Below are 23,808 nucleotides of genomic sequence, written 5' to 3' on the forward strand. Positions count from 1 at the left end.
GCTGCTGGTTAACACAGTGGGATACAGGGTGGTCTGCTGCTGGTTAACACAGTGGGATACAGGGTGGTCTGCTGGTTAAAGACAGTGGGATGCAGGGTGGTCTGCTGGTTAAAGACAGTGGGATACAGGGTGGTCTGCTGGTTAAAGCCAGTGGGATACAGGGTGGTCTGCTGCTGGTTAACACAGTGGGATACAGGGTGGTCTGCTGCTGGTTAACACAGTGGGATACAGGGTGGTCTGCTGGTTAAAGACAGTGGGATGCAGGGTGGTCTGCTGGTTAAAGCCAGTGGGATACAGGGTGGTCTGCTGGTTAAAGCCAGTGGGATACAGGGTGGTCTGCTGGTTAAAGACAGTGGGATACAGGGTGGTCTGCTGGTTAAAGACAGCAGTGGGATACAGGGTGGTCTGCTGGTTAAAGCCAGTGGGATACAGGGTGGTCTGCTGCTGGTTAACACAGTGGGATACAGGGTGGTCTGCTGGTTAAAGACAGTGGGATACAGGGTGGTCTGCTGCTGGTTAACACAGTGGGATACAGGGTGGTCTGCTGGTTAAAGACAGCAGTGTGATACAGGGTGGTCTGCTGGTTAAAGACAGCAGTGTGATACAGGATGGTCTGCTGGTTAAAGACAGCAGTGGTATGCAGGGTGGTCTGCTGCTGGTTAACACAGTGGGATACAGGGTGGTCTGCTGGTTAAAGACAGCAGTGGGATACAGGGTGGTCTGCTGCTGGTTAACACAGTGGGATGCAGGGTGGTCTGCTGGTTAACACAGTGGGATACAGGGTGATCTGCTGCTGGTTAACACAGTGGGATGCAGGGTGGTCTGCTGGTTAACACAGTGGGATGCAGGGTGGTCTGCTGGTTAACACAGTGGGATACAGGGTGGTCTGCTGCTGGTTAACACAGTGGGATGCAGGGTGGTCTGCTGGTTAACACAGTGGGATACAGGGTGGTCTGCTGGTTAAAGACAGCAGTGGGATGCAGGGTGGTCTGCTGCTGGTTAAAGACAGCAGTGGGATACAGGGTGGTCTGCTGGTTAAAGCCAGCAGTGGGATGCAGGGTGGTCTGCTGCTGGTTAACACAGTGGGATACAGGGTGGTCTGCTGCTGGTTAACATAGTGGGGTACAGGGTGGTCTGCTGGTTAAAGACAGCAGTGGGATACAGGGTGGTCTGCTGATGGTTAACACAGTGGGATGCAGGGTGGTCTGCTGGTTAACACAGTGGGATACAGGGTGATCTGCTGCTGGTTAACACAGTGGGATGCAGGGTGGTCTGCTGGTTAACACAGTGGGATGCAGGGTGGTCTGCTGGTTAACACAGTGGGATACAGGGTGGTCTGCTGCTGGTTAACACAGTGGGATGCAGGGTGGTCTGCTGGTTAACACAGTGGGATACAGGGTGGTCTGCTGGTTAAAGACAGCAGTGGGATGCAGGGTGGTCTGCTGCTGGTTAAAGACAGCAGTGGGATACAGGGTGGTCTGCTGGTTAAAGCCAGCAGTGGGATGCAGGGTGGTCTGCTGCTGGTTAACACAGTGGGATACAGGGTGGTCTGCTGCTGGTTAACATAGTGGGGTACAGGGTGGTCTGCTGGTTAAAGACAGCAGTGGGATACAGGGTGGTCTGCTGCTGGTTAACACAGTGGGATACAGGGTGGTCTGCTGCTGGTTAACACAGTGGGATACAGGGTGGTCTGCTGGTTAAAGACAGCAGTGGGATACAGGGTGGTCTGCTGGTTAAAGACAGTGGGATACAGGGTGGTCTGCTGCTGGTTAACACAGTGGGATACAGGGTGGTCTGCTGCTGGTTAACACAGTGGGATACAGGGTGGTCTGCTGCTGGTTAACACAGTGGGATACAGGGTGGTCTGCTGGTTAAAGACAGCAGTGGGATACAGGGTGGTCTGCTGGTTAACACAGTGGGATACAGGGTGGTCTGCTGCTGGTTAACATAGTGGGGTACAGGGTGGTCTGCTGCTGGTTAACACAGTGGGATACAGGGTGGTCTGCTGGTTAAAGACAGCAGTGGGGTACAGGGTGGTCTGCTGCTGGTTAACACAGTGGGATACAGGGTGGTCTGCTGCTGGTTAACACAGTGGGATACAGGGTGGTCTGCTGGTTAAAGACAGCAGTGGGATACAGGGTGGTCTGCTGGTTAACACAGTGGGATACAGGGTGGTCTGCTGCTGGTTAACATAGTGGGGTACAGGGTGGTCTGCTGCTGGTTAACACAGTGGGATACAGGGTGGTCTGCTGGTTAAAGACAGCAGTGGGGTACAGGGTGGTCTGCTGCTGGTTAACACAGTGGGATGCAGGGTGGTCTGCTGGTTAACACAGTGGGATGCAGGGTGGTCTGCTGGTTAACACAGTGGGATACAGGGTGGTCTGCTGGTTAACACAGTGGGATACAGGGTGGTCTGCTGGTTAACACAGTGGGATACAGGGTGGTCTGCTGCTGGTTAACACAGTGGGATACAGGGTGGTCTGCTGGTTAAAGACAGCAGTGGGATGCGGGGTGGTCTGCTGCTGGTTAACACATTGGGATACAGGGTGGTCTGCTGCTGGTTAACACAGTGGGATACAGGGTGGTCTGCTGGTTAAAGACAGCAGTGGGATACAGGGTGGTCTGCTGGTTAACACAGTGGGATACAGGGTGGTCTGCTGCTGGTTAACATAGTGGGGTACAGGGTGGTCTGCTGCTGGTTAACATAGTGGGGTGCAGGGTGGTCTGCTGCTGGTTAACATAGTGGGATACAGGGTGGTCTGCTGCTGGTTAACATAGTGGGGTACAGGGTGGTCTGCTGCTGGTTAACATAGTGGGATACAGGGTGTTCTGCTGCTGGTTAACATAGTGGGGTACAGGGTGGTCTGCTGCTGGTTAACATAGTGGGGTACAGGGTGGTCTGCTGCTGGTTAACACAGTGGGATACAGGGTGGTCTGCTGCTGGTTAAAGCCAGCAGTGGGGTACATGGTGGTCTGCTGCTGGTTAAAGCCAGCAGTGGGGTACAGGGTGGTCTGCTGCTGGTTAACATAGTGGGATGCAGGGTTGTCTGCTGCTGGTTAACATAGTGGGGTACAGGGTGGTCTGCTGCTGGTTAACATAGTGGGGTACAGGGTGGTCTGCTGCTGGTTAACATAGTGGGGTACAGGGTGGTCTGCTGCTGGTTAACATAGTGGGGTACAGGGTGGTCTGCTGCTGGTTAACATAGTGGGGTACAGGGTGGTCTGCTGCTGGTTAAAGACAGCAGTGGGATACAGGGTGGTCTGCTGCTGGCTAACATAGTGGGGTACAGGGTGGTCTGCTGCCGGTTAACACAGTGGGATGCAGGGTGGTCTGCTGCTGGTTAACATAGTGGGGTGCAGGGTGGTCTGCTGCTGGTTAACATAGTGGGATACAGGGTGGTCTGCTGCTGGGTAACATAGTGGGGTACAGGGTGGTCTGCTGCTGGTTAACATAGTGGGATACAGGGTGTTCTGCTGCTGGTTAACATAGTGGGGTACAGGGTGGTCTGCTGCTGGTTAACATAGTGGGGTACAGGGTGGTCTGCTGCTGGTTAACACAGTGGGATACAGGGTGGTCTGCTGCTGGTTAAAGCCAGCAGTGGGGTACAGGGTGGTCTGCTGCTGGTTAAAGCCAGCAGTGGGGTACAGGGTGGTCTGCTGCTGGTTAACATAGTGGGATACAGGGTGGTCTGCTGCTGGTTAACATAGTGGGATACAGGGTGGTCTGCTGCTGGTTAACATAGTGGGGTACAGGGTGGTCTGCTGCTGGTTAACATAGTGGGGTACAGGGTGGTCTGCTGCTGGTTAACATAGTGGGGCACAGGGTGGTCTGCTGCTGGTTAAAGACAGCAGTGGGATACAGGGTGGTCTGCTGCTGGCTAACATAGTGGGGTACAGGGTGGTCTGCTGCCGGTTAACATAGTGGGGTACAGGGTGGTCTGCTGCTGGTTAACATAGTGGGGTGCAGGGTGGTCTGCTGCCGGTTAACATAGTGGGGTACAGGGTGGTCTGCTGCTGGTTAACATAGTGGGGTACAGGGTGGTCTGCTGCTGGTTAACATAGTGGGGTACAGGGTGGTCTGCTGCTGGTTAACATAGTGGGGTACAGGGTGGTCTGCTGCTGGTTAACATAGTGGGGTACAGGGTGGTCTGCTGCTGGTTAACATAGTGGGGTACAGGGTGGTCTGCTGCTGGTTAACATAGTGGGGTACAGGGTGGTCTGCTGCTGGTTAACATAGTGGGGTACAGGGTGGTCTGCTCCTGGTTAACATAGTGGGGTACAGGGTGGTCTGCTGCTGGTTAACATAGTGGGGTACAGGGTGGTCTGCTGGTTAAAGACAGCAGTGGGATACAGGGTGGTCTGCTGGTTAACACAGTGGGATACAGGGTGGTCTGCTGCTGGTTAACATAGTGGGGTACAGGGTGGTCTGCTGCTGGTTAACATAGTGGGGTGCAGGGTGGTCTGCTGCTGGTTATCATAGTGGGATACAGGGTGGTCTGCTGCTGGTTAACATAGTGGGGTACAGGGTGGTCTGCTGCTGGTTAACATAGTGGGATACAGGGTGTTCTGCTGCTGGTTAACATAGTGGGGTACAGGGTGGTCTGCTGCTGGTTAACATAGTGGGGCACAGGGTGGTCTGCTGCTGGTTAAAGACAGCAGTGGGATACAGGGTGGTCTGCTGCTGGCTAACATAGTGGGGTACAGGGTGGTCTGCTGCCGGTTAACATAGTGGGGTACAGGGTGGTCTGCTGCTGGTTAACATAGTGGGGTGCAGGGTGGTCTGCTGCCGGTTAACATAGTGGGGTACAGGGTGGTCTGCTGCTGGTTAACATAGTGGGGTACAGGGTGGTCTGCTGCTGGTTAACATAGTGGGGTACAGGGTGGTCTGCTGCTGGTTAACATAGTGGGGTACAGGGTGGTCTGCTGCTGGTTAACATAGTGGGGTACAGGGTGGTCTGCTGCTGGTTAACATAGTGGGGTACAGGGTGGTCTGCTGCTGGTTAACATAGTGGGGTACAGGGTGGTCTGCTTGCTGGTTAACATAGTGGGGTACAGGGTGGTCTGCTCCTGGTTAACATAGTGGGGTACAGGGTGGTCTGCTGCTGGTTAACATAGTGGGGTACAGGGTGGTCTGCTGGTTAAAGACAGCAGTGGGATACAGGGTGGTCTGCTGGTTAACACAGTGGGATACAGGGTGGTCTGCTGCTGGTTAACATAGTGGGGTACAGGGTGGTCTGCTGCTGGTTAACATAGTGGGGTGCAGGGTGGTCTGCTGCTGGTTATCATAGTGGGATACAGGGTGGTCTGCTGCTGGTTAACATAGTGGGGTACAGGGTGGTCTGCTGCTGGTTAACATAGTGGGATACAGGGTGTTCTGCTGCTGGTTAACATAGTGGGGTACAGGGTGGTCTGCTGCTGGTTAACATAGTGGGGTACAGGGTGGTCTGCTGCTGGTTAACACAGTGGGATACAGGGTGGTCTGCTGCTGGTTAAAGCCAGCAGTGGGGTACAGGGTGGTCTGCTGCTGGTTAAAGCCAGCAGTGGGGTACAGGGTGGTCTGCTGCTGGTTAACATAGTGGGATACAGGGTGGTCTGCTGCTGGTTAACATAGTGGGATACAGGGTGGTCTGCTGCTGGTTAACATAGTGGGGTACAGGGTGGTCTGCTGCTGGTTAACATAGTGGGGTACAGGGTGGTCTGCTGCTGGTTAACATAGTGGGGCACAGGGTGGTCTGCTGCTGGTTAAAGACAGCAGTGGGATACAGGGTGGTCTGCTGCTGGCTAACATAGTGGGGTACAGGGTGGTCTGCTGCCGGTTAACATAGTGGGGTACAGGGTGGTCTGCTGCCGGTTAACATAGTGGGGTACAGGGTGGTCTGCTGCTGGTTAACATAGTGGGGTGCAGGGTGGTCTGCTGCCGGTTAACATAGTGGGGTACAGGGTGGTCTGCTGCTGGTTAACATAGTGGGGTACAGGGTGGTCTGCTGCTGGTTAACATAGTGGGGTACAGGGTGGTCTGCTGCTGGTTAACATAGTGGGATACAGGGTGGTCTGCTGCTGGTTAACATAGTGGGATACAGGGTGGTCTGCTGCTGGTTAACATAGTGGGGTACAGGGTGGTCTGCTGCTGGTTAACATAGTGGGGTACAGGGTGGTCTGCTGCTGGTTAACACAGTGGGATACAGGGTGGTCTGCTGCTGGTTAAAGACAGCAGTGGGATACAGGGTGGTCTGCTGCTGGCTAACATAGTGGGGTACAGGGTGGTCTGCTGCCGGTTAACACAGTGGGATGCAGGGTGGTCTGCTGCCGGTTAACATAGTGGGGTACAGGGTGGTCTGCTCCTGGTTAACATAGTGGGGTACAGGGTGGTCTGCTGCTGGTTAACATAGTGGGGTACAGGGTGGTCTGCTGGTTAAAGACAGCAGTGGGATACAGGGTGGTCTGCTGGTTAACACAGTGGGATACAGGGTGGTCTGCTGCTGGTTAACATAGTGGGGTACAGGGTGGTCTGCTGCTGGTTAACATAGTGGGGTGCAGGGTGGTCTGCTGCTGGTTAACATAGTGGGATACAGGGTGGTCTGCTGCTGGTTAACATAGTGGGGTACAGGGTGGTCTGCTGCTGGTTAACACAGTGGGATACAGGGTGGTCTGCTGCTGGTTAAAGCCAGCAGTGGGGTACAGGGTGGTCTGCTGCTGGTTAAAGCCAGCAGTGGGGTACAGGGTGGTCTGCTGCTGGTTAACATAGTGGGATACAGGGTGGTCTGCTGCTGGTTAACATAGTGGGATACAGGGTGGTCTGCTGCTGGTTAACATAGTGGGGTACAGGGTGGTCTGCTGCTGGTTAACATAGTGGGGTACAGGGTGGTCTGCTGCTGGTTAACATAGTGGGGCACAGGGTGGTCTGCTGCTGGTTAAAGACAGCAGTGGGATACAGGGTGGTCTGCTGCTGGCTAACATAGTGGGGTACAGGGCGGTCTGCTGCCGGTTAACATAGTGGGGTACAGGGTGGTCTGCTGCCGGTTAACATAGTGGGGTACAGGGTGGTCTGCTGCTGGTTAACATAGTGGGGTGCAGGGTGGTCTGCTGCCGGTTAACATAGTGGGGTACAGGGTGGTCTGCTGCTGGTTAACATAGTGGGGTACAGGGTGGTCTGCTGCTGGTTAACATAGTGGGGTACAGGGTGGTCTGCTGCTGGTTAACATAGTGGGATACAGGGTGGTCTGCTGCTGGTTAACATAGTGGGATACAGGGTGGTCTGCTGCTGGTTAACATAGTGGGGTACAGGGTGGTCTGCTGCTGGTTAACATAGTGGGGGTGCAGGGTGGTCTGCTGCCAGTTAACATAGTGGGGTACAGGGTGGTCTGCTGCTGGTTAACATAGTGGGGTACAGGGTGGTCTGCTGCTGGTTAACATAGTGGGGTACAGGGTGGTCTGCTGCTGGTTAACATAGTGGGGTACAGGGTGGTCTGCTGCTGGTTAACATAGTGGGGTACAGGGTGGTCTGCTGCTGGTTAACATAGTGGGTACAGGGTGGTCTGCTGCTGGTTAACATAGTGGGGTACAGGGTGGTCTGCTGCTGGTTAACATAGTGGGGGTACAGGGTGGTCTGCTGCTGGTTAAAGACAGCAGTGGGATACAGGGTGGTCTGCTGCTGGCTAACATAGTGGGGTACAGGGTGGTCTGCTGCCGGTTAACACAGTGGGATGCAGGGTGGTCTGCTGCCGGTTAACATAGTGGGGTACAGGGTGGTCTGCTCCTGGTTAACATAGTGGGGTACAGGGTGGTCTGCTGCTGGTTAACATAGTGGGGTACAGGGTGGTCTGCTGGTTAAAGACAGCAGTGGGATACAGGGTGGTCTGCTGGTTAACACAGTGGGATACAGGGTGGTCTGCTGCTGGTTAACATAGTGGGGTACAGGGTGGTCTGCTGCTGGTTAACATAGTGGGGTGCAGGGTGGTCTGCTGCTGGTTAACATAGTGGGATACAGGGTGGTCTGCTGCTAGTTAACATAGTGGGGTACAGGGTGGTCTGCTGCTGGTTAACATAGTGGGATACAGGGTGTTCTGCTGCTGGTTAACATAGTGGGGTACAGGGTGGTCTGCTGCTGGTTAACATAGTGGGGTACAGGGTGGTCTGCTGCTGGTTAACACAGTGGGATACAGGGTGGTCTGCTGCTGGTTAAAGCCAGCAGTGGGGTACAGGGTGGTCTGCTGCTGGTTAAAGCCAGCAGTGGGGTACAGGGTGGTCTGCTGCTGGTTAACATAGTGGGATACAGGGTGGTCTGCTGCTGGTTAACATAGTGGGATACAGGGTGGTCTGCTGCTGGTTAACATAGTGGGGTACAGGGTGGTCTGCTGCTGGTTAACATAGTGGGGTACAGGGTGGTCTGCTGCTGGTTAACATAGTGGGGCACAGGGTGGTCTGCTGCTGGTTAAAGACAGCAGTGGGATACAGGGTGGTCTGCTGCTGGCTAACATAGTGGGGTACAGGGTGGTCTGCTGCCGGTTAACATAGTGGGGTACAGGGTGGTCTGCTGCCGGTTAACATAGTGGGGTACAGGGTGGTCTGCTGCTGGTTAACATAGTGGGGTGCAGGGTGGTCTGCTGCCGGTTAACATAGTGGGGTACAGGGTGGTCTGCTGCTGGTTAACATAGTGGGGTACAGGGTGGTCTGCTGCTGGTTAACATAGTGGGGTACAGGGTGGTCTGCTGCTGGTTAACATAGTGGGATACAGGGTGGTCTGCTGCTGGTTAACATAGTGGGGTACAGGGTGGTCTGCTGCTGGTTAACATAGTGGGGTACAGGGTGGTCTGCTGCTGTATAAAGACAGCAGTGGGATACAGGGTGGTCTGCTGCTGGCTAACATAGTGGGGTACAGGGTGGTCTGCTGCTGGTTCGGTTAGGGTACAGGGTGGTCTGCTGCTGGTTCGGTTAGGGTCAGGGTGGTCTGCTGCTGGTTCGGTTAGGGTTAGGGTGGTCTGCTGCTGGTTAACATAGTGGGGTACAGGGTGGTCTGCTGCTGGTTCGGTTAGGGTACAGGGTGGTCTGCTGCTGGTTAACATAGTGGGGTACAGGGTGGTCTGCTGCTGGTTAACATAGTGGGGTACAGGGTGGTCTGCTGCTGGTTCGGTTAGGGTACAGGGTGGTCTGCTGCTGGTTCGGTTAGGGTACAGGGTGGTCTGCTGCTGGTTCGGTTAGGGTACAGGGTGGTCTGCTGCTGGTTCGGTTAGGGTACAGGGTGGTCTGCTGCTGGTTCGGTTAGGGTACAGGGTGGTCTGCTGCTGGTTCGGTTAGGGTACAGGGTGGTCTGCTGCTGGTTCGGTTAGGGTACAGGGTGGTCTGCTGCTGGTTCGGTTATGGTACAGGGTGGTCTGCTGCTGGTTCGGTTAGGGTCAGGGTGGTCTGCTGCTGGTTCGGTTAGGGTACAGGGTGGTCTGCTGCTGGTTCGGTTAGGGTACAAGGTGGTCTGCTGCTGGTTCGGTTAGGGTACAGGGTGGTCTGCTGCTGGTTCGGTTAGGGTACAGGGTGGTCTGCTGCTGGTTCGGTTAGGGTACAGGGTGGTCTGCTGCTGGTTCGGTTAGGGTACAGGGTGGTCTGCTGCTGGTTCGGTTAGGGTACAGGGTGGTCTGCTGCTGGTTCGGTTAGGGTACAGGGTGGTCTGCTGCTGGTTCGGTTAGGGTTAGGGTGGTCTGCTGCTGGTTCGGTTAGGGTACAGGGTGGTCTGCTGCTGGTTCGGTTAGGGTTAGGGTGGTCTGCTGCTGGTTCGGTTAGGGTTAGGGTGGTCTGCTGCTGGTTCGGTTAGGGTTAGGGTACGGTATTTTCATTGTTGGAGTTATTGGACAATTTTATAATATGATTTGTATCCAGAGAGCCAGCTGTTTCTTGCTGTAGTCATTTAGAGTGACTGAAGCTTTAACAGTTTGTGTGTGTGTGTGTGTGTGTGTGTGTGTGTTGTACACAAGTGTTAAACTTCAGTGTGTAGACCTACTGAAACATTGATCAGAGGGAGGAGGGTAACCCCCCCCTACAGGATGTTACCGTATGGCTGTCTGTCTATAGGGGACTGTGTGTTGACCTCTATTTAACCCCCCCCTACAGGATGTTACCGTATGGCTGTCTGTCTATAGGGGACTGTGTGTTGACCTCTATTTAACCCCTCCCTACAGGATGTTACCGTATGGCTGTCTGTCTATAGGGGACTGTGTGTTGACCTCTATTTAACCCCTCCCTACAGGATGTTACCGTATGGCTGTCTGTCTATAGGGGACTGTGTGTTGACCTCTATTTAACCCCTCCCTACAGGATGTTACTGTATGGCTGTCTGTCTATAGGGGACTGTGTGTTGACCTCTATTTAACCCCTCCCTACATGATGTTACCGTATGGCTGTCTGTCTATAGGGGACTGTGTGTTGACCTCTATTTAACCCCTCCCTACAGGATGTTACCGTATGGCTGTCTGTCTATAGGGGACTGTGTGTTGACCTCTATTTAACCCCTCCCTACAGGATGTTACCGTATGTCTGTCTGTCTATAGGGGACTGTGTGTTGACCTCTATTTAACCCCCCCCTACAGGATGTTACCGTATGGCTGTCTGTCTATAGGGGACTGTGTGTTGACCTCTATTTAACCCCTCCCTACAGGATGTTACCGTATGGCTGTCTGTCTATAGGGGACTGTGTGTTGACCTCTATTTAACCCCTCCCTACAGGATGTTACCGTATGGCTGTCTGTCTATAGGGGACTGTGTGTTGACCTCTATTTAACCCCTCCTTACAGGATGTTACCGTATGGCTGTCTGTCTATAGGGGACTGTGTGTTGACCTCTATTTAACCCCTCCCTACAGGATGTTACCGTATGGCTGTCTGTCTATAGGGGACTGTGTGTTGACCTCTATTTAACCCCTCCCTACAGGATGTTACCGTATGGCTGTCTGTCTATAGGGGACTGTGTGTTGACCTCTATTTAACCCCTCCCTACAGGATGTTACCGTATGGCTGTCTGTCTATAGGGGACTGTGTGTTGACCTCTATTTAACCCCTCCCTACAGGATGTTACCGTATGGCTGTCTGTCTATAGGGGACTGTGTGTTGACCTCTATTTAACCCCTCCCTACAGGATGTTACCGTATGGCTGTCTGTCTATAGGGGACTGTGTGTTGACCTCTATTTAACCCCTCCCTACAGGATGTTACCGTATGGCTGTCTGTCTATAGGGGACTGTGTGTTGACCTCTATTTAACCCCTCCCTACAGGATGTTACCGTATGGCTGTCTGTCTATAGGGGACTGTGTGTTGACCTCTATTTATCCCCTCCCTACAGGATGTTACCGTATGGCTGTCTGTCTATAGGGGACTGTGTGTTGACCTCTATTTAACCCCTCCCTACAGGATGTTACCGTATGGCTGTCTGTCTATAGGGGACTGTGTGTTGACCTCTATTTAACCCCTCCCTACAGGATGTTACCGTATGGCTGTCTGTCTATAGGGGACTGTGTGTTGACCTCTATTTAACCCCTCCCTACAGGATGTTACCGTATGGCTGTCTGTCTATAGGGGACTGTGTGGGGCTGATAGAGGTTGTGAAGAACAGCTACACCATCATGCAGATCCAGTGTAAAGGAGGCCTGAAGGGGGCGCTGCAGTTCAACAGCCACACACTGCACCACTGGATCAAGGACAAGAACAGAGGAGAGGGGTGGGTAGAGGCCACCTGTCTGTTACACCTGTCTGCCTGTCTGTTACACCTGTCTGTCTGGTACACCTGTCTGTCTGTCTGTTTCACCTGTCTGTCTGTTACACCTGTCTGTCTGTTACACCTTTCTGTCTGTCTGTTACACCTGTCTGTCTTCCTGTTACACCCCTCTGTCTGTTACACCTGTCTGTCTTCCTGTTTCACCTGTCTGTCTGTTACAGACAGGTAGCCTAGTGGCGGCAGGGTAGCTTAGTGGTTAGAGCGTTGGACTAGTAACCGGAAGGTTGCAAGTTCAAACCCCGAGCTGACAAGGTACAAATATGTCGTTCTGCCCCTGAACAGGCAGTTAACCCACTGTTCCTAGGCCGTCATTGAAAATAAGAATTTGTTCTTAACTTACTTGCCTAGTTAAATAAAGGTAAAAAAATAAATAAACACCTGTCTGTCTTCCTGTTACACCTGTCTCTGTTACACTTGTTTGTTTGTCTGTCTGTTTCACCTGTCTGTCTCTCCGTTACACCTGTCTGTCTCTCCGTTACACCTGTCTGTCTAACTATCTGTCTGTTACACCTGCCTCCGTTATACCTGTCTGTCTAACTATCTGTCTGTTACACCTGCCTCTGTTACACTTGTTTGTTTGTTTGTCTGTCTGTTTCACCTGTCTGTCTCTCCGTTACACCTGTCTGTCTAACTGTCTGTCTCACCTGTCTGTCTATCTCTCCGTTACACCTGTCTGTTACACCTGCCTGTCTAACTGTCTGTCTGTTACACCTGCCTCTGTTACACCTGTCTGTCTCCCTCTATATATAGACTTTAATCACCTCTCTGTCTTGTGCAGAGCTGTGATCCAGTGCATTAAAAGCCTATTCACTCCCAGATAGACCTGTAACCCTATTCACTCCCAGATAGACCTGTAACCCTATTCACTCCCAGGTAGACCTGTAACCCTATTCACTCCCAGATAGACCTGTAACCCTATTCACTCCCAGATAGACCTGTAACCCTATACACTCCCAGGTAGACCTGTAACCCTATTCACTCCCAGGTAGACCTGTAACCCTATTCACTCCCAGATAGACCTGTAACTCTATTCACTCCCAGGTAGACCTGTACCCCTATTCACTCCCAGATAGACCTGTAACCCTATTCACTCCCAGATAGACCTGTAACCCTATTCACTCCCAGGTAGACCTGTAACCCTATTCATTCCCAGGTAGACCTGTAACCCTATTCACTCCCAGATAGACCTGTAACCCTATTCACTCCCAGATAGACCTGTAACCCTATTCACTCCCAGATAGACCTGTAACCCTATTCACTCCCAGGTAGACCTGTAACCCTATTCACTCCCAGATAGACCTGTAACCCTATTCACTCCCAGATAGACCTGTAACCCTATTCACTCCCAGATAGACCTGTAACCCTATTCACTCCCAGATAGACCTGTAACCCTATTCACTCCCAGATTGACCTGTAACCCTATTCACTCCCAGATAGACCTGTAACCCTATTCACTACCAGATAGACCTGTAACCCTATTCATTCCCAGATAGACCTGTAACCCTATTCACTCCCAGATAGACCTGTAACCCTATTCATTCCCAGATAGACCTGTAACCCTATTCACTCCCAGATAGACCTGTAACCCTATTCACTCCCAGATAGACCTGTAACCATATTCACTACCAGATAGACCTGTAACCCTATTCACTCCCAGATAGACCTGTAACCCTATTCACTACCAGATAGACCTGTAACCCTATTCATTCCCAGATTGACCTGTAACCCTATTCATTCCCAGATAGACCTGTAACCCTATTCATTCCCAGGTAGACCTGTAACCCTATACACTCCCAGGTAGACCTGTAACCCTATTCACTCCCAGGTAGACCTGTAACCCTATTCACTCCCAAGTAGACCTGTAACCCTATTCACTCCCAGGTAGACCTGTAACCCTATTCATTCCCAGATTGACCTGTAACGCTATTCACTCCCAGATAGACCTGTAACCCTATTCACTCCCAGATAGACCTGTAACCCTATTCATTCCCAGGTATGACAGAGTGATTGACCTGTAACCCTATTCATTCCCAGGTAGACCTGTAACCCTATTCACTCCCAGATAGACCTGTAACCCTATTCATTCCCAGATAGACCTGTAACCCTATTCATTCCCAGGTATGACAGAGTGATTGACCTGTAACCCTATTCACTCCCAGGTAGTCCTGTAACCCTATTCATTCCCAGGTATGACAGAGTGATTGACCTGTAACCCTATTCATTCCCAGATAGACCTGTAACCCTATTCACTCCCAGATAGACCTGTAACCCTATTCACTCCCAGGTAGACCTGTAACCCTATACACTCCCAGGTAGACCTGTAACCCTATTCACTCACAGATAGACCTGTAACCCTATTCACTTCCAGGTAGACCTGTAACCCTATACACTCCCAGGTAGACCTGTAACCCTATTCACTCCCAGGTAGACCTGTAACCCTATTCACTCCCAGGTAGACCTGTAACCCTATTCATTCCCAGGTAGACCTGTAACCCTATTCACTCCCAGGTAGACCTGTAACCCTATACACTCCCAGGTAGACCTGTAACCCTATTCACTCCCAGGTAGACCTGTTACCCTATTCATTCCCAGGTAGACCTGTAACCCTATTCACTCCCAGGTAGACCTGTAACCCTATTCATTCCCAGGTAGACCTGTAACCCTATTCACTACCAGATAGACCTGTAACCCTATTCATTCCCAGATTGACCTGTAACCCTATTCACTCCCAGATTGACCTGTAACCATATTCACTCCCAGATAGACCTGTAACCCTATTCACTCCCAGATAGACCTGTAACCCTATTCATTCCCAGATAGACCTGTAACCCTATTCACTACCAGATAGACCTGTAACCCTATTCATTCCCAGATAGACCTGTAACCCTATTCATGCCCAGATAGACCTGTAACCCTATTCATTCCCAGGTATGACAGAGTGATTGACCTGTAACCCTATTCACTCCCAGGTAGACCTGTAACCCTATTCATTCCCAGGTATGACAGAGTGATTGACCTGTAACCCTATTCATTCCCAGATAGACCTGTAACCCTATTCACTCCCAGATAGACCTGTAACCCTATTCACTCCCAGGTAGACCTGTAACCCTATACACTCCCAGGTAGACCTGTAACCCTATTCACTCACAGATAGACCTGTAACCCTATTCACTCCCAGGTAGACATGTAACCCTATACACTCCCAGGTAGACCTCTAACCCTATTCACTCCCAGGTAGACCTGTAACCCTATTCATTCCCAGGTAGACCTGTAACCCTATTCACTCCCAGGTAGACCTGTAACCCTATACACTCCCAGGTAGACCTGTAACCCTATTCACTCCCAGGTAGACCTGTAACCCTATTCATTCCCAGGTAGACCTGTAACCCTATTCACTCCCAGGTAGACCTGTAACCCTATTCATTCCCAGGTAGACCTGTAACCCTATTCACTACCAGATAGACCTGTAACCCTATTCATTCCCAGATTGACCTGTAACCCTATTCACTCCCAGATTGACCTGTAACCCTATTCACTCCCAGATAGACCTGTAACCCTATTCACTCCCAGATAGACCTGTAACCCTATTCACTCCCAGATAGACCTGTAACCCTATTCACTCCCAGATAGACCTGTAACCCTATTCACTCCCAGATAGACCTGTAACCCTATTCACTACCAGATAGACCTGTAACCCTATTCACTCCCAGGTAGACCTGTAACCCTATTCATTCCCAGATTGACCTGTAACCCTATTCATTCCCAGATAGACCTGTAACCCTATTCACTCCCAGGTAGACCTGTAACCCTATACACTCCCAGGTAGACCTGTAACCCTATTCACTACCAGATAGACCTGTAACCCTATTCATTCCCAGGTATGACAGAGTGATTGACCTGTAACCCTATACACTCCCAGATAGACCTGTAACCCTATACACTCCCAGGTAGACCTGTAACCCTATACACTCCCAGGTATGACAGAGTGATAGACCTGTAACCCTATTCATTCCCAGGTGTAACAGAGTGATTGACCTGTAACCCTATACACTCCCAGGTAGACCTGTAACCCTATTCACTCCCAGGTAGACCTGTAACCCTATTCACTCCCAGATAGACCTGTAACCCTATTCACTCCCAGGTAGACCTGTAACCCTATTCATTCCCAGGTAGACCTGTACCCCTATTCACTACCAGATAGACCTGTAACCCTATTCACTCCCAGATAGACCTGTAACCCTATTCACTCCCAGATAGACCTGTAACCCTATTCACTACCAGATAGACCTGTAACCCTATTCACTCCCAGATAGACCTGTAACCCTATTCACTACCAGATAGACCTGTAACCCTATTCATTCCCAGATAGACCTGTAACCCTATTCATTCCCAGATAGACCTGTAACCCTATTCACTCCCGGGTAGACCTGTAACCCTATACACTCCCAGGTAGACCTGTAACCCTATTCACTCCCAGGTAGCCCTGTAACCCTATTCACTCCCAGGTAGACCTGTAACCCTATTCACTCCCAGGTAGACCTGTAACCCTATTCACTCCCAGGTAGACCTGTAACCCTATACACTCCCAGATAGACCTGTAACCCTATACACTCCCAGATAGACCTGTAACCCTATTCACTCCCAGATAGACCCGGAACCCCATTCACTCCCAGATAGACCTGTAACCCTATACACTCCCAGGTATACCTGTAACCCTATTCACTCCCAGGTAGACCTGTAACCCTATTCACTCCCAGGTAGACCTGTAACCCTATTCACTACCAGATAGACCTGTAACCCTATTCATTCCCAGATTGACCTGTAACCCTATTCACTCCCAGATAGACCTGTAACCCTATTCATTCCCAGATTGACCTGTAACCCTATTCACTCCCAGATAGACCTGTAACCCTATTCACTACCAGATAGACCTGTAACCCTATTCACTCCCAGGTAGACCTGTAACCCTATTCACTCCCAGGTAGACCTGTAACCCTATTCATTCCCAGATTGACCTGTAACCCTATTCACTCCCAGATTGACCTGTAACCCTATTCATTCCCAGATTGACCTGTAACCCTATTCACTCCCAGATAGACCTGTAACCCTATTCACTCCCAGATAGACCTGTAACCCTATTCACTACCAGATAGACCTGTAACCCTATTCACTCCCAGATAGACCTGTAACCCTATTCACTCCCAGATTGACCTGTAACCCTATTCACTACCAGATAGACCTGTAACCCTATTCACTCCCAGATTGACCTGTAACCCTATTCACTCCCAGATTGACCTGTAACCCTATTCATTCCCAGATTGACCTGTAACCCTATTCACTACCAGATAGACCTGTAACCCTATTAATTCCCAGATAGACCTGTAACCCTATTCACTCCCAGATAGACCTGTAACCCTATTCATTCCCAGGTGTAACAGAGTGATTGACCTGTAACCCTATTCATTCCCAGATAGACCTGTAACCCTATTCACTCCCAGATAGACCTGTAACCCTATTCATTCCCAGGTATGACAGAGTGATTGACCTGTAACCCTATTCATTCCCAGATAGACCTGTAACCCTATTCATTCCCAGGTATGACAGAGTGATTGACCTGTAACCCTATTCATTCCCAGATTGACCTGTAACCCTATTCATTCCCAGGTATGACAGAGTGATTGACCTGTAACCCTATTCATTCCCAGGTATGACAGAGTGATTGACCTGTAACCCTATTCATTCCCAGGTATGACAGAGTGATAGACCTGTAACCCTATTCATTCCCAGATAGACCTGTAACCCTATTCATTCCCAGGTATGACAGAGTGATTGACCTGTAACCCTATTCATTCCCAGATTGACCTGTAACCCTATTCATTCCCAGGTATGACAGAGTGATTGACCTGTAACCCTATTCATTCCCAGGTATGACAGAGTGATTGACCTGTAACCCTATTCATTCCCAGGTGTGACAGAGTGATTGACCTGTAACCCTATTCATTCCCAGGTATGACCGAGCGATTGACCTGTAACCCTATTCATTCCCAGGTATGACAGAGTGATTGACCTGTAACCCTATTCATTCCCAGGTGTGACAGAGTGATTGACCTGTAACCCTATTCATTCCCAGGTATGACCGAGCGATTGACCTGTTCACCAGGTCCTGTGCAGGGTACTGCGTAGCCACCTTCATCCTGGGTATTGGAGACAGACACAACTCCAACATCATGGTTAAGGAGAACGGACAGGTAACACACATACCATCTATCTGAAGAAATGAACCAATAGGTAACTCTGATTTTTTATTTTCCATCTTCTCTACCTCTCCATCCTATCTCTATGTCTCCATCCTCTCTCTCTCCCTCCTCTCCATCCACTCCCTCCATCATCTCTCTCTGTCTCCATCCTCTTTCTCTCCCTCTCCATCCTTTCTCTCCCTCTCCATCCTGTCTCTCCCTCTCAATCCTATCTCTCCCTCTCCATCCTATCTCTCTGTCTCCATCCTCTCTCTCTCCCTCCTCTCCATCCTGTCTCTCCCTCTCCATCCTCTTTCTCTCCCTCTCCATCCTGTCTCTCCCTCTCCATCCTCTCTCTCCCTCTCCATCCTGTCTCTCCCTCTCTATCCTGTCTCTCTGTCTCTATCCTCTCTCTACCTCTCCATCCTCTCCATCCATCCTCTCTCTCTCCCTCTCCATCTGCTCCCTCCGTCTCCATCCTCTCTCTCTGTCTCCATCCTCTCCATCCATCCTCTCTCTCCCTCTCCATCCTCTCTCTCTGTATCTATCCTCTCTCTCCCTCTCCATCCATCCTCTCTCTCTCTCCATCTGCTCCCTCCGTCTCCATCCTCTCTCTCTCTCTCCATCCATCCTCTCTCTCCCTCTCCATCCTCTCTCTCTGTCTCCATCCGCTCCATCCATCCTCTCTCTCGGTCTCATCCTCTCTCTCTGTCTCCATCCGCTCCCCCATCCTCTCTCTCTGTCTCATCCGCTCCATCCATCCTCTCTCTCTCTGTCTCCATCCTCTCTCTCTGTCTCCATCCGCTCCCCCATCCTCTCTCTGTCTCCATCCGCTCCCCCATCCTCTCTCTCTGTCTCATCCGCTCCATCCATCCTCTCTTTCTCCATCCATCCGCTCTCTCTCTGTCTCCATCCTCTCTCTCTGTCTCCATCCGCTCCATCCATCCTCTCTCTCCCTCTCTATCCTCTCCATCCACTCCCTCCATCCTCTCTCTGTCTCCATCCATCCTCTCTCTCTCTCCCTCTCCATCTGCTCCCTCCGTCTCCATCCTCTCTCTCTCTCTCCATCCTCTCCATCCTCTCTCTCTGTCTCCATCCGCTCCATCCATCCTCTCTCTCGGTCTCATCCTCTCTCTCTGTCTCCATCCGCTCCCCCATCCTCTCTCTCTGTCTCATCCGCTCCATCCATCCTCTCTCTCTCTGTCTCCATCCTCTCTCTCTGTTTCCATCCGCTCCCCCATCCTCTCTCTGTCTCCATCCGCTCCCCCATCCTCTCTCTCTGTCTCATCCATCCTCTCTTTCTCCATCCATCCGCTCTCTCTCTGTCTCCATCCTCTCTCTCTGTCTCCATCCGCTCCATCCATCCTCTCTCTCCCTCTCCATCCACTCCCTCCATCCTCTCTCTGTCTCCCTCCATCCTCTCTCTGTCTCCATCCATCCTCTCCATCCACTCTCTCTGTCTCCATCCTCTCTCTCTCACTCTCCATCCACTCCCTCCATCCTCTCTCTCTGTCTCCATCCTCTCCCTCTCCATCCGCTCCCTCCATCATCTCTCTCTGTCTCCATCCTCTCACTCTCCCTCCGCTCCCTCCATCTCTCTCCCTCTCCATCCGCTCCCTCCATCATCTCTCTGTCTCCATCCTCTCACTCTCCCTCCGCTCCCTCCATCTCTCTCTGTCTCCATCCTCTCACTCTCCCTCCGCTCCCTCCATCTCTCTCTGTCTCCATCCTCTCACTCTCCCTCCGCTCCCTCCATCTCTCTCTGTCTCCATCCTCTCTCTCTCCCTCTCCATCCTCTCCATCCGCTCCCTCCATCATCTCTCTCTCCATCCTCTCTCTCTCCCTCTCCATCCTCTCCATCCACTCCCTCCTTCCCTCCCTCTCTCTCTTTCCCCCCCAGCTGTTCCATATAGACTTTGGCCACTTCCTGGATCATAAGAAGAAGAAGTTTGGCTATAAAAGAGAGAGAGTTCCCTTCGTTCTGACACAAGACTTCCTGATTGTCATCAGTAAGGGAGTCCAGGAGTGTACCAAGACCAAAGAGTTTGAGAGGTACAACATACACCGTACACATACAAACAGTACGCACACAGAGAACGCACCCTGTTAACCCCCCCCTTCCCCCCAGGTTCCAGGAGATGTGTTACAAGGCGTACCTATCCATCCGACAGCATGCCTCTCTGTTCATCAACCTGTTCTCCCTGTTGCTGGGCTGTGGCATGCCTGAACTACAGTCCTTTGATGACATTGCTTACCTGAGGAAGACCCTCGCTCTGGAGAAGAGCCAACAGGTAATACAGAACCCCTGACCCCTAACCGTACCTGAGGAAGACCCTCGCTCTGTAGACGAGCTAACAGGCAGTACAGAATCCCTGACCCCTGTCCCTATCTGAGGAAAACACTCGCTCTGTAGACGAGTCAACAGTCAGTACAGAATCCCTGACACTATCTGAGGAAAACCCTCGCTCTGTAGACGAGCTAACAGGCAGTACAGAATCCCTGACCCCTGACCCTATCTGAGGAAAACCCTCGCTCTGTAGACGAGCCAACAGGCAGTACAGAATCCCTGACCCCTGTCCCTATCTGAGGAAAACCCTCGCTCTATAGACGAGCCAACAGTCAGTACAGAATCACTGACACTATCTGAGGAAAACCCTCGCTCTGTAGACGAGCTAACAGGCAGTACAGAATCCCTGACCCCTGACCCTATCTGAGGAAAACCCTCGCTCTGTAGACGAGCCAACAGTCAGTACAGAATCCCTGACACTATCTGAGGAAAACCCTCGCTCTGTAGACGAGCCAACAGGCAGTACAGAATCCCTGACCCCTGTCCCTATCTGAGGAAAACCCTCGCTCTGTAGACGAGCCAACAGTCAGTACAGAATCCCTGACACTATCTGAGGAAAACCCTCGCTCTGTAGACGAGCTAACAGGCAGTACAGAATCCCTGACCCTATCTGAGGAAAACCCTTGCTCTGTAGACGAGCCAACAGTCAGTACAGAATCCCTGACACTATCTGAGGAAAACCCTCGCTCTGTAGACGAGCCAACAGGCAGTACAGAATCCCTGACCCCTGACCCTATCTGAGGAAAACCCTTGCTCTGTAGACGAGCCAACAGTCAGTACAGAATCCCTGACCCCTGACCCTATCTGAGGAAAACCCTCGCTCTGTAGACGAGCCAACAGGCAGTACAGAATCCCTGACCCCTGACCCTACCTGAGGAAGACCCTGTTCCATGGGGATTCAAATGAGAGCCTGGACTTCCCAGACTTCTGCATGGTTTTCTGTTCTGCCTGATAATGAATTGTACCCACCTGGTGTCCCAGATTAGAGGGTGATCGCCCACCTGGTGTCCCAGATTAGAGGGTGATCGCCCACCTGGTGTCTCAGGTCTAAATCAGGCCCTGATTAGAGGAGAATCACCCACCTGGTGTCCCAGGTCTAAATCAGTCCCAGATTAGAGGGGAATCACCCACCTGGTGTCCCAGGTCTAAATCAGCCCCTGATTAGAGGGGAATCACCCACCTGGTGTCCCAGGTCTAAATCAGTCCCTGATCAGAGAGGAATCACCCACCTGGTGTCTCAGGTCTAAATCAGCCCCTGATTAGAGGGGAATCACCCACCTGGTGTCCCAGGTCTAAATCAGTTCCTGATTAGAGGGGAATCACCCACCTGGTGTCCCAGGTCTAAATCAGCCCCTGATTAGAGGGGAATCACCCACCTGGTGTCCCAGGTCTAAATCAGTCCCTGATTAGAGGGGAATCACACACCTGGTGTCCCAGGTCTAAATCAGTCCCTGATTAGAGGGGAATCACCCACCTGGTGTCCCAGGTCTAAATCAGTTCCTGATTAGAGGGGAATCACCCACCTGGTGTCCCAGGTCTAAATCAGCCCCTGATTAGAGGGGAATCACCCACCTGGTGTCCCAGGTATAAATCAGTCCCTGATTAGAGGGGAATCACCCACCTGGTGTCCCAGGTATAAATCAGTCCCTGATTAGAGGGGAATCACCCACCTGGTGTCCCAGGTATAAATCAGTCCCTGATTAGAGGGGAATCACACACCTGGTGTCCCAGGTCTAAATCAGTCCCTGATTAGAGGGGAATCACCCACCTGGTGTCCCAGGTCTAAATCAGTTCCTGATTAGAGGGGAATCACCCACCTGGTGTCCCAGGTCTAAATCAGGCCCTGATTAGAGGGGAATCACCCACCTGGTGTCCCAGGTCTAAATCAGTCCCTGATTAGAGGGGAACAATGAAAAATGCAGTGGATCTGACCTGGACCATATTTGAATTTTCCTGCCCTAATGTGTAGTGAAGTTACGACATGCATTTATATTTATTACGGATCCCCATTAGCCGTCTCTCTGTGTGTTATAACCTGTTATAACATGTTTGTGTAACCAGGAGGCTCTGGAGTACTTCACCAAGCAAATGAACGATGCTCACCATGGAGGATGGACCACTAAGATGGACTGGATCTTCCACACCATCAGACACATGCCCAACGAACACTGACCCCCCCCCAGAGAGAGAGAGAGAGAGAGAGAGAGAGAGAGAGAGAGAGAGAGAGAGAGAGAGAGAGAGAGAGAGAGAGAGACACAAAGAGAGTCCCATTTGATATGAAGTTGCAGTAACCATTATGTTACTACCAACAGTAGCTAAAACATTCTGACACACCTTCTCCTTCCCATAAACACACGTTCCCCCTCCCATAAACACACGTTCCCCCTCCCCTCACATAAACACACGTTCCCCCCCCCCTCCCATAAACACACGTTCCCCCTCCCATAAACACACATTCCCCCTCCCCTCACATAAACACACGTTCCCCCCCCCCTCCCATAAACACACGTTCCCCTCCCACATAGGGCTGTTGTGGGGACCGTATTACCGCCACACCAGAAGTCATGACAGTAAATATTCAATGGTAATCTCCTCTTACGTACTCTGGACATGTTAGTAGTACCCAACTCGCTAACGACCTTCAGGTCCTAATGGCCTGGTACTCAGAGCTCTATTGTCCCTCCAACAGGACGATAATGGCCTGGTACTCAGGGCTCTCTTGTCCCTCCATCAGGTCCTAATGGCCTGGTACTCAGGGCTCTATTGTCCCTCCATCAGGTCCTAATGGCCTGGTACTCAGGGCTCTATTGTCCCTCCATCAGGTCCTAATGGCCTGGTACTCAGGGCTCTATTGTCCCTCCATCAGGTCCTAATGGCCTGGTACTCAGGGCTCTATTGTCCCTCCATCAGGTCCCAATGGCCTGGTACTCAGGGCTCTATTGTCCCTCCATCAGGTCCTAATGGCCTGGTACTCAGGGCTCTATTGTCCCTCCATCAGGTCCTAATGGCCTGGTACTCAGGGCTCTATTGTCCCTCCATCAGGTCCTAATGGCCTGGTACTCAGGGCTCTATTGTCCCTCCATCAGGTCCTAATGGCCTGGTACTCAGGGCTCTATTGTCCCTCCATCAGGTCCTAATGGCCTGGTACTCAGGGCTCTATTGTCCCTCCATCAGGTCCTAATGGCCTGGTACTCAGGGCTCTATTGTCCCTCCATCAGGTCCTAATGGCCTGGTACTCAGGGCTCTATTGTCCCTCCATCAGGTCCTAATGGCCTGGTACTCAGGGCTCTATTGTCCCTCCATCAGGTCCTAATGGCCTGGTACTCAGGGCTCTATTGTCCCTCCATCAGGTCCTAATGGCCTGGTACTCAGGGCTCTATTGTCCCTCCATCAGGTCCTAATGGCCTGGTACTCAGGGCTCTATTGTCCCTCCATCAGGTCCTAATGGCCTGGTACTCAGGGCTCTATTGT

General features: G+C 51.6%; 1 protein-coding gene across 1 annotated transcript in view; it reads left to right on the forward strand.

The window, feature by feature from the left end:
* Positions 1-23,065, forward strand: part of zgc:158659 (PI3K_p85B and PI3K_rbd domain-containing protein) — an 83,004-nt gene extending 59,939 nt beyond the window's left edge. The window contains 5 exon segments of the mRNA XM_031832693.1: positions 11,527-11,697; positions 17,885-18,002; positions 19,891-20,042; positions 20,119-20,281; positions 22,399-23,065. Coding sequence (XP_031688553.1) covers positions 11,527-11,697; positions 17,885-18,002; positions 19,891-20,042; positions 20,119-20,281; positions 22,399-22,509 — 715 coding nt within the window. The 3' untranslated portion in view covers positions 22,510-23,065.
* The last annotated feature ends 743 nt before the right edge of the window (positions 23,066-23,808 follow it).

Source organism: Oncorhynchus kisutch, linkage group LG9, assembly GCF_002021735.2.
Source record: "Oncorhynchus kisutch isolate 150728-3 linkage group LG9, Okis_V2, whole genome shotgun sequence".
Classification (NCBI taxonomy): domain Eukaryota; kingdom Metazoa; phylum Chordata; class Actinopteri; order Salmoniformes; family Salmonidae; genus Oncorhynchus; species Oncorhynchus kisutch.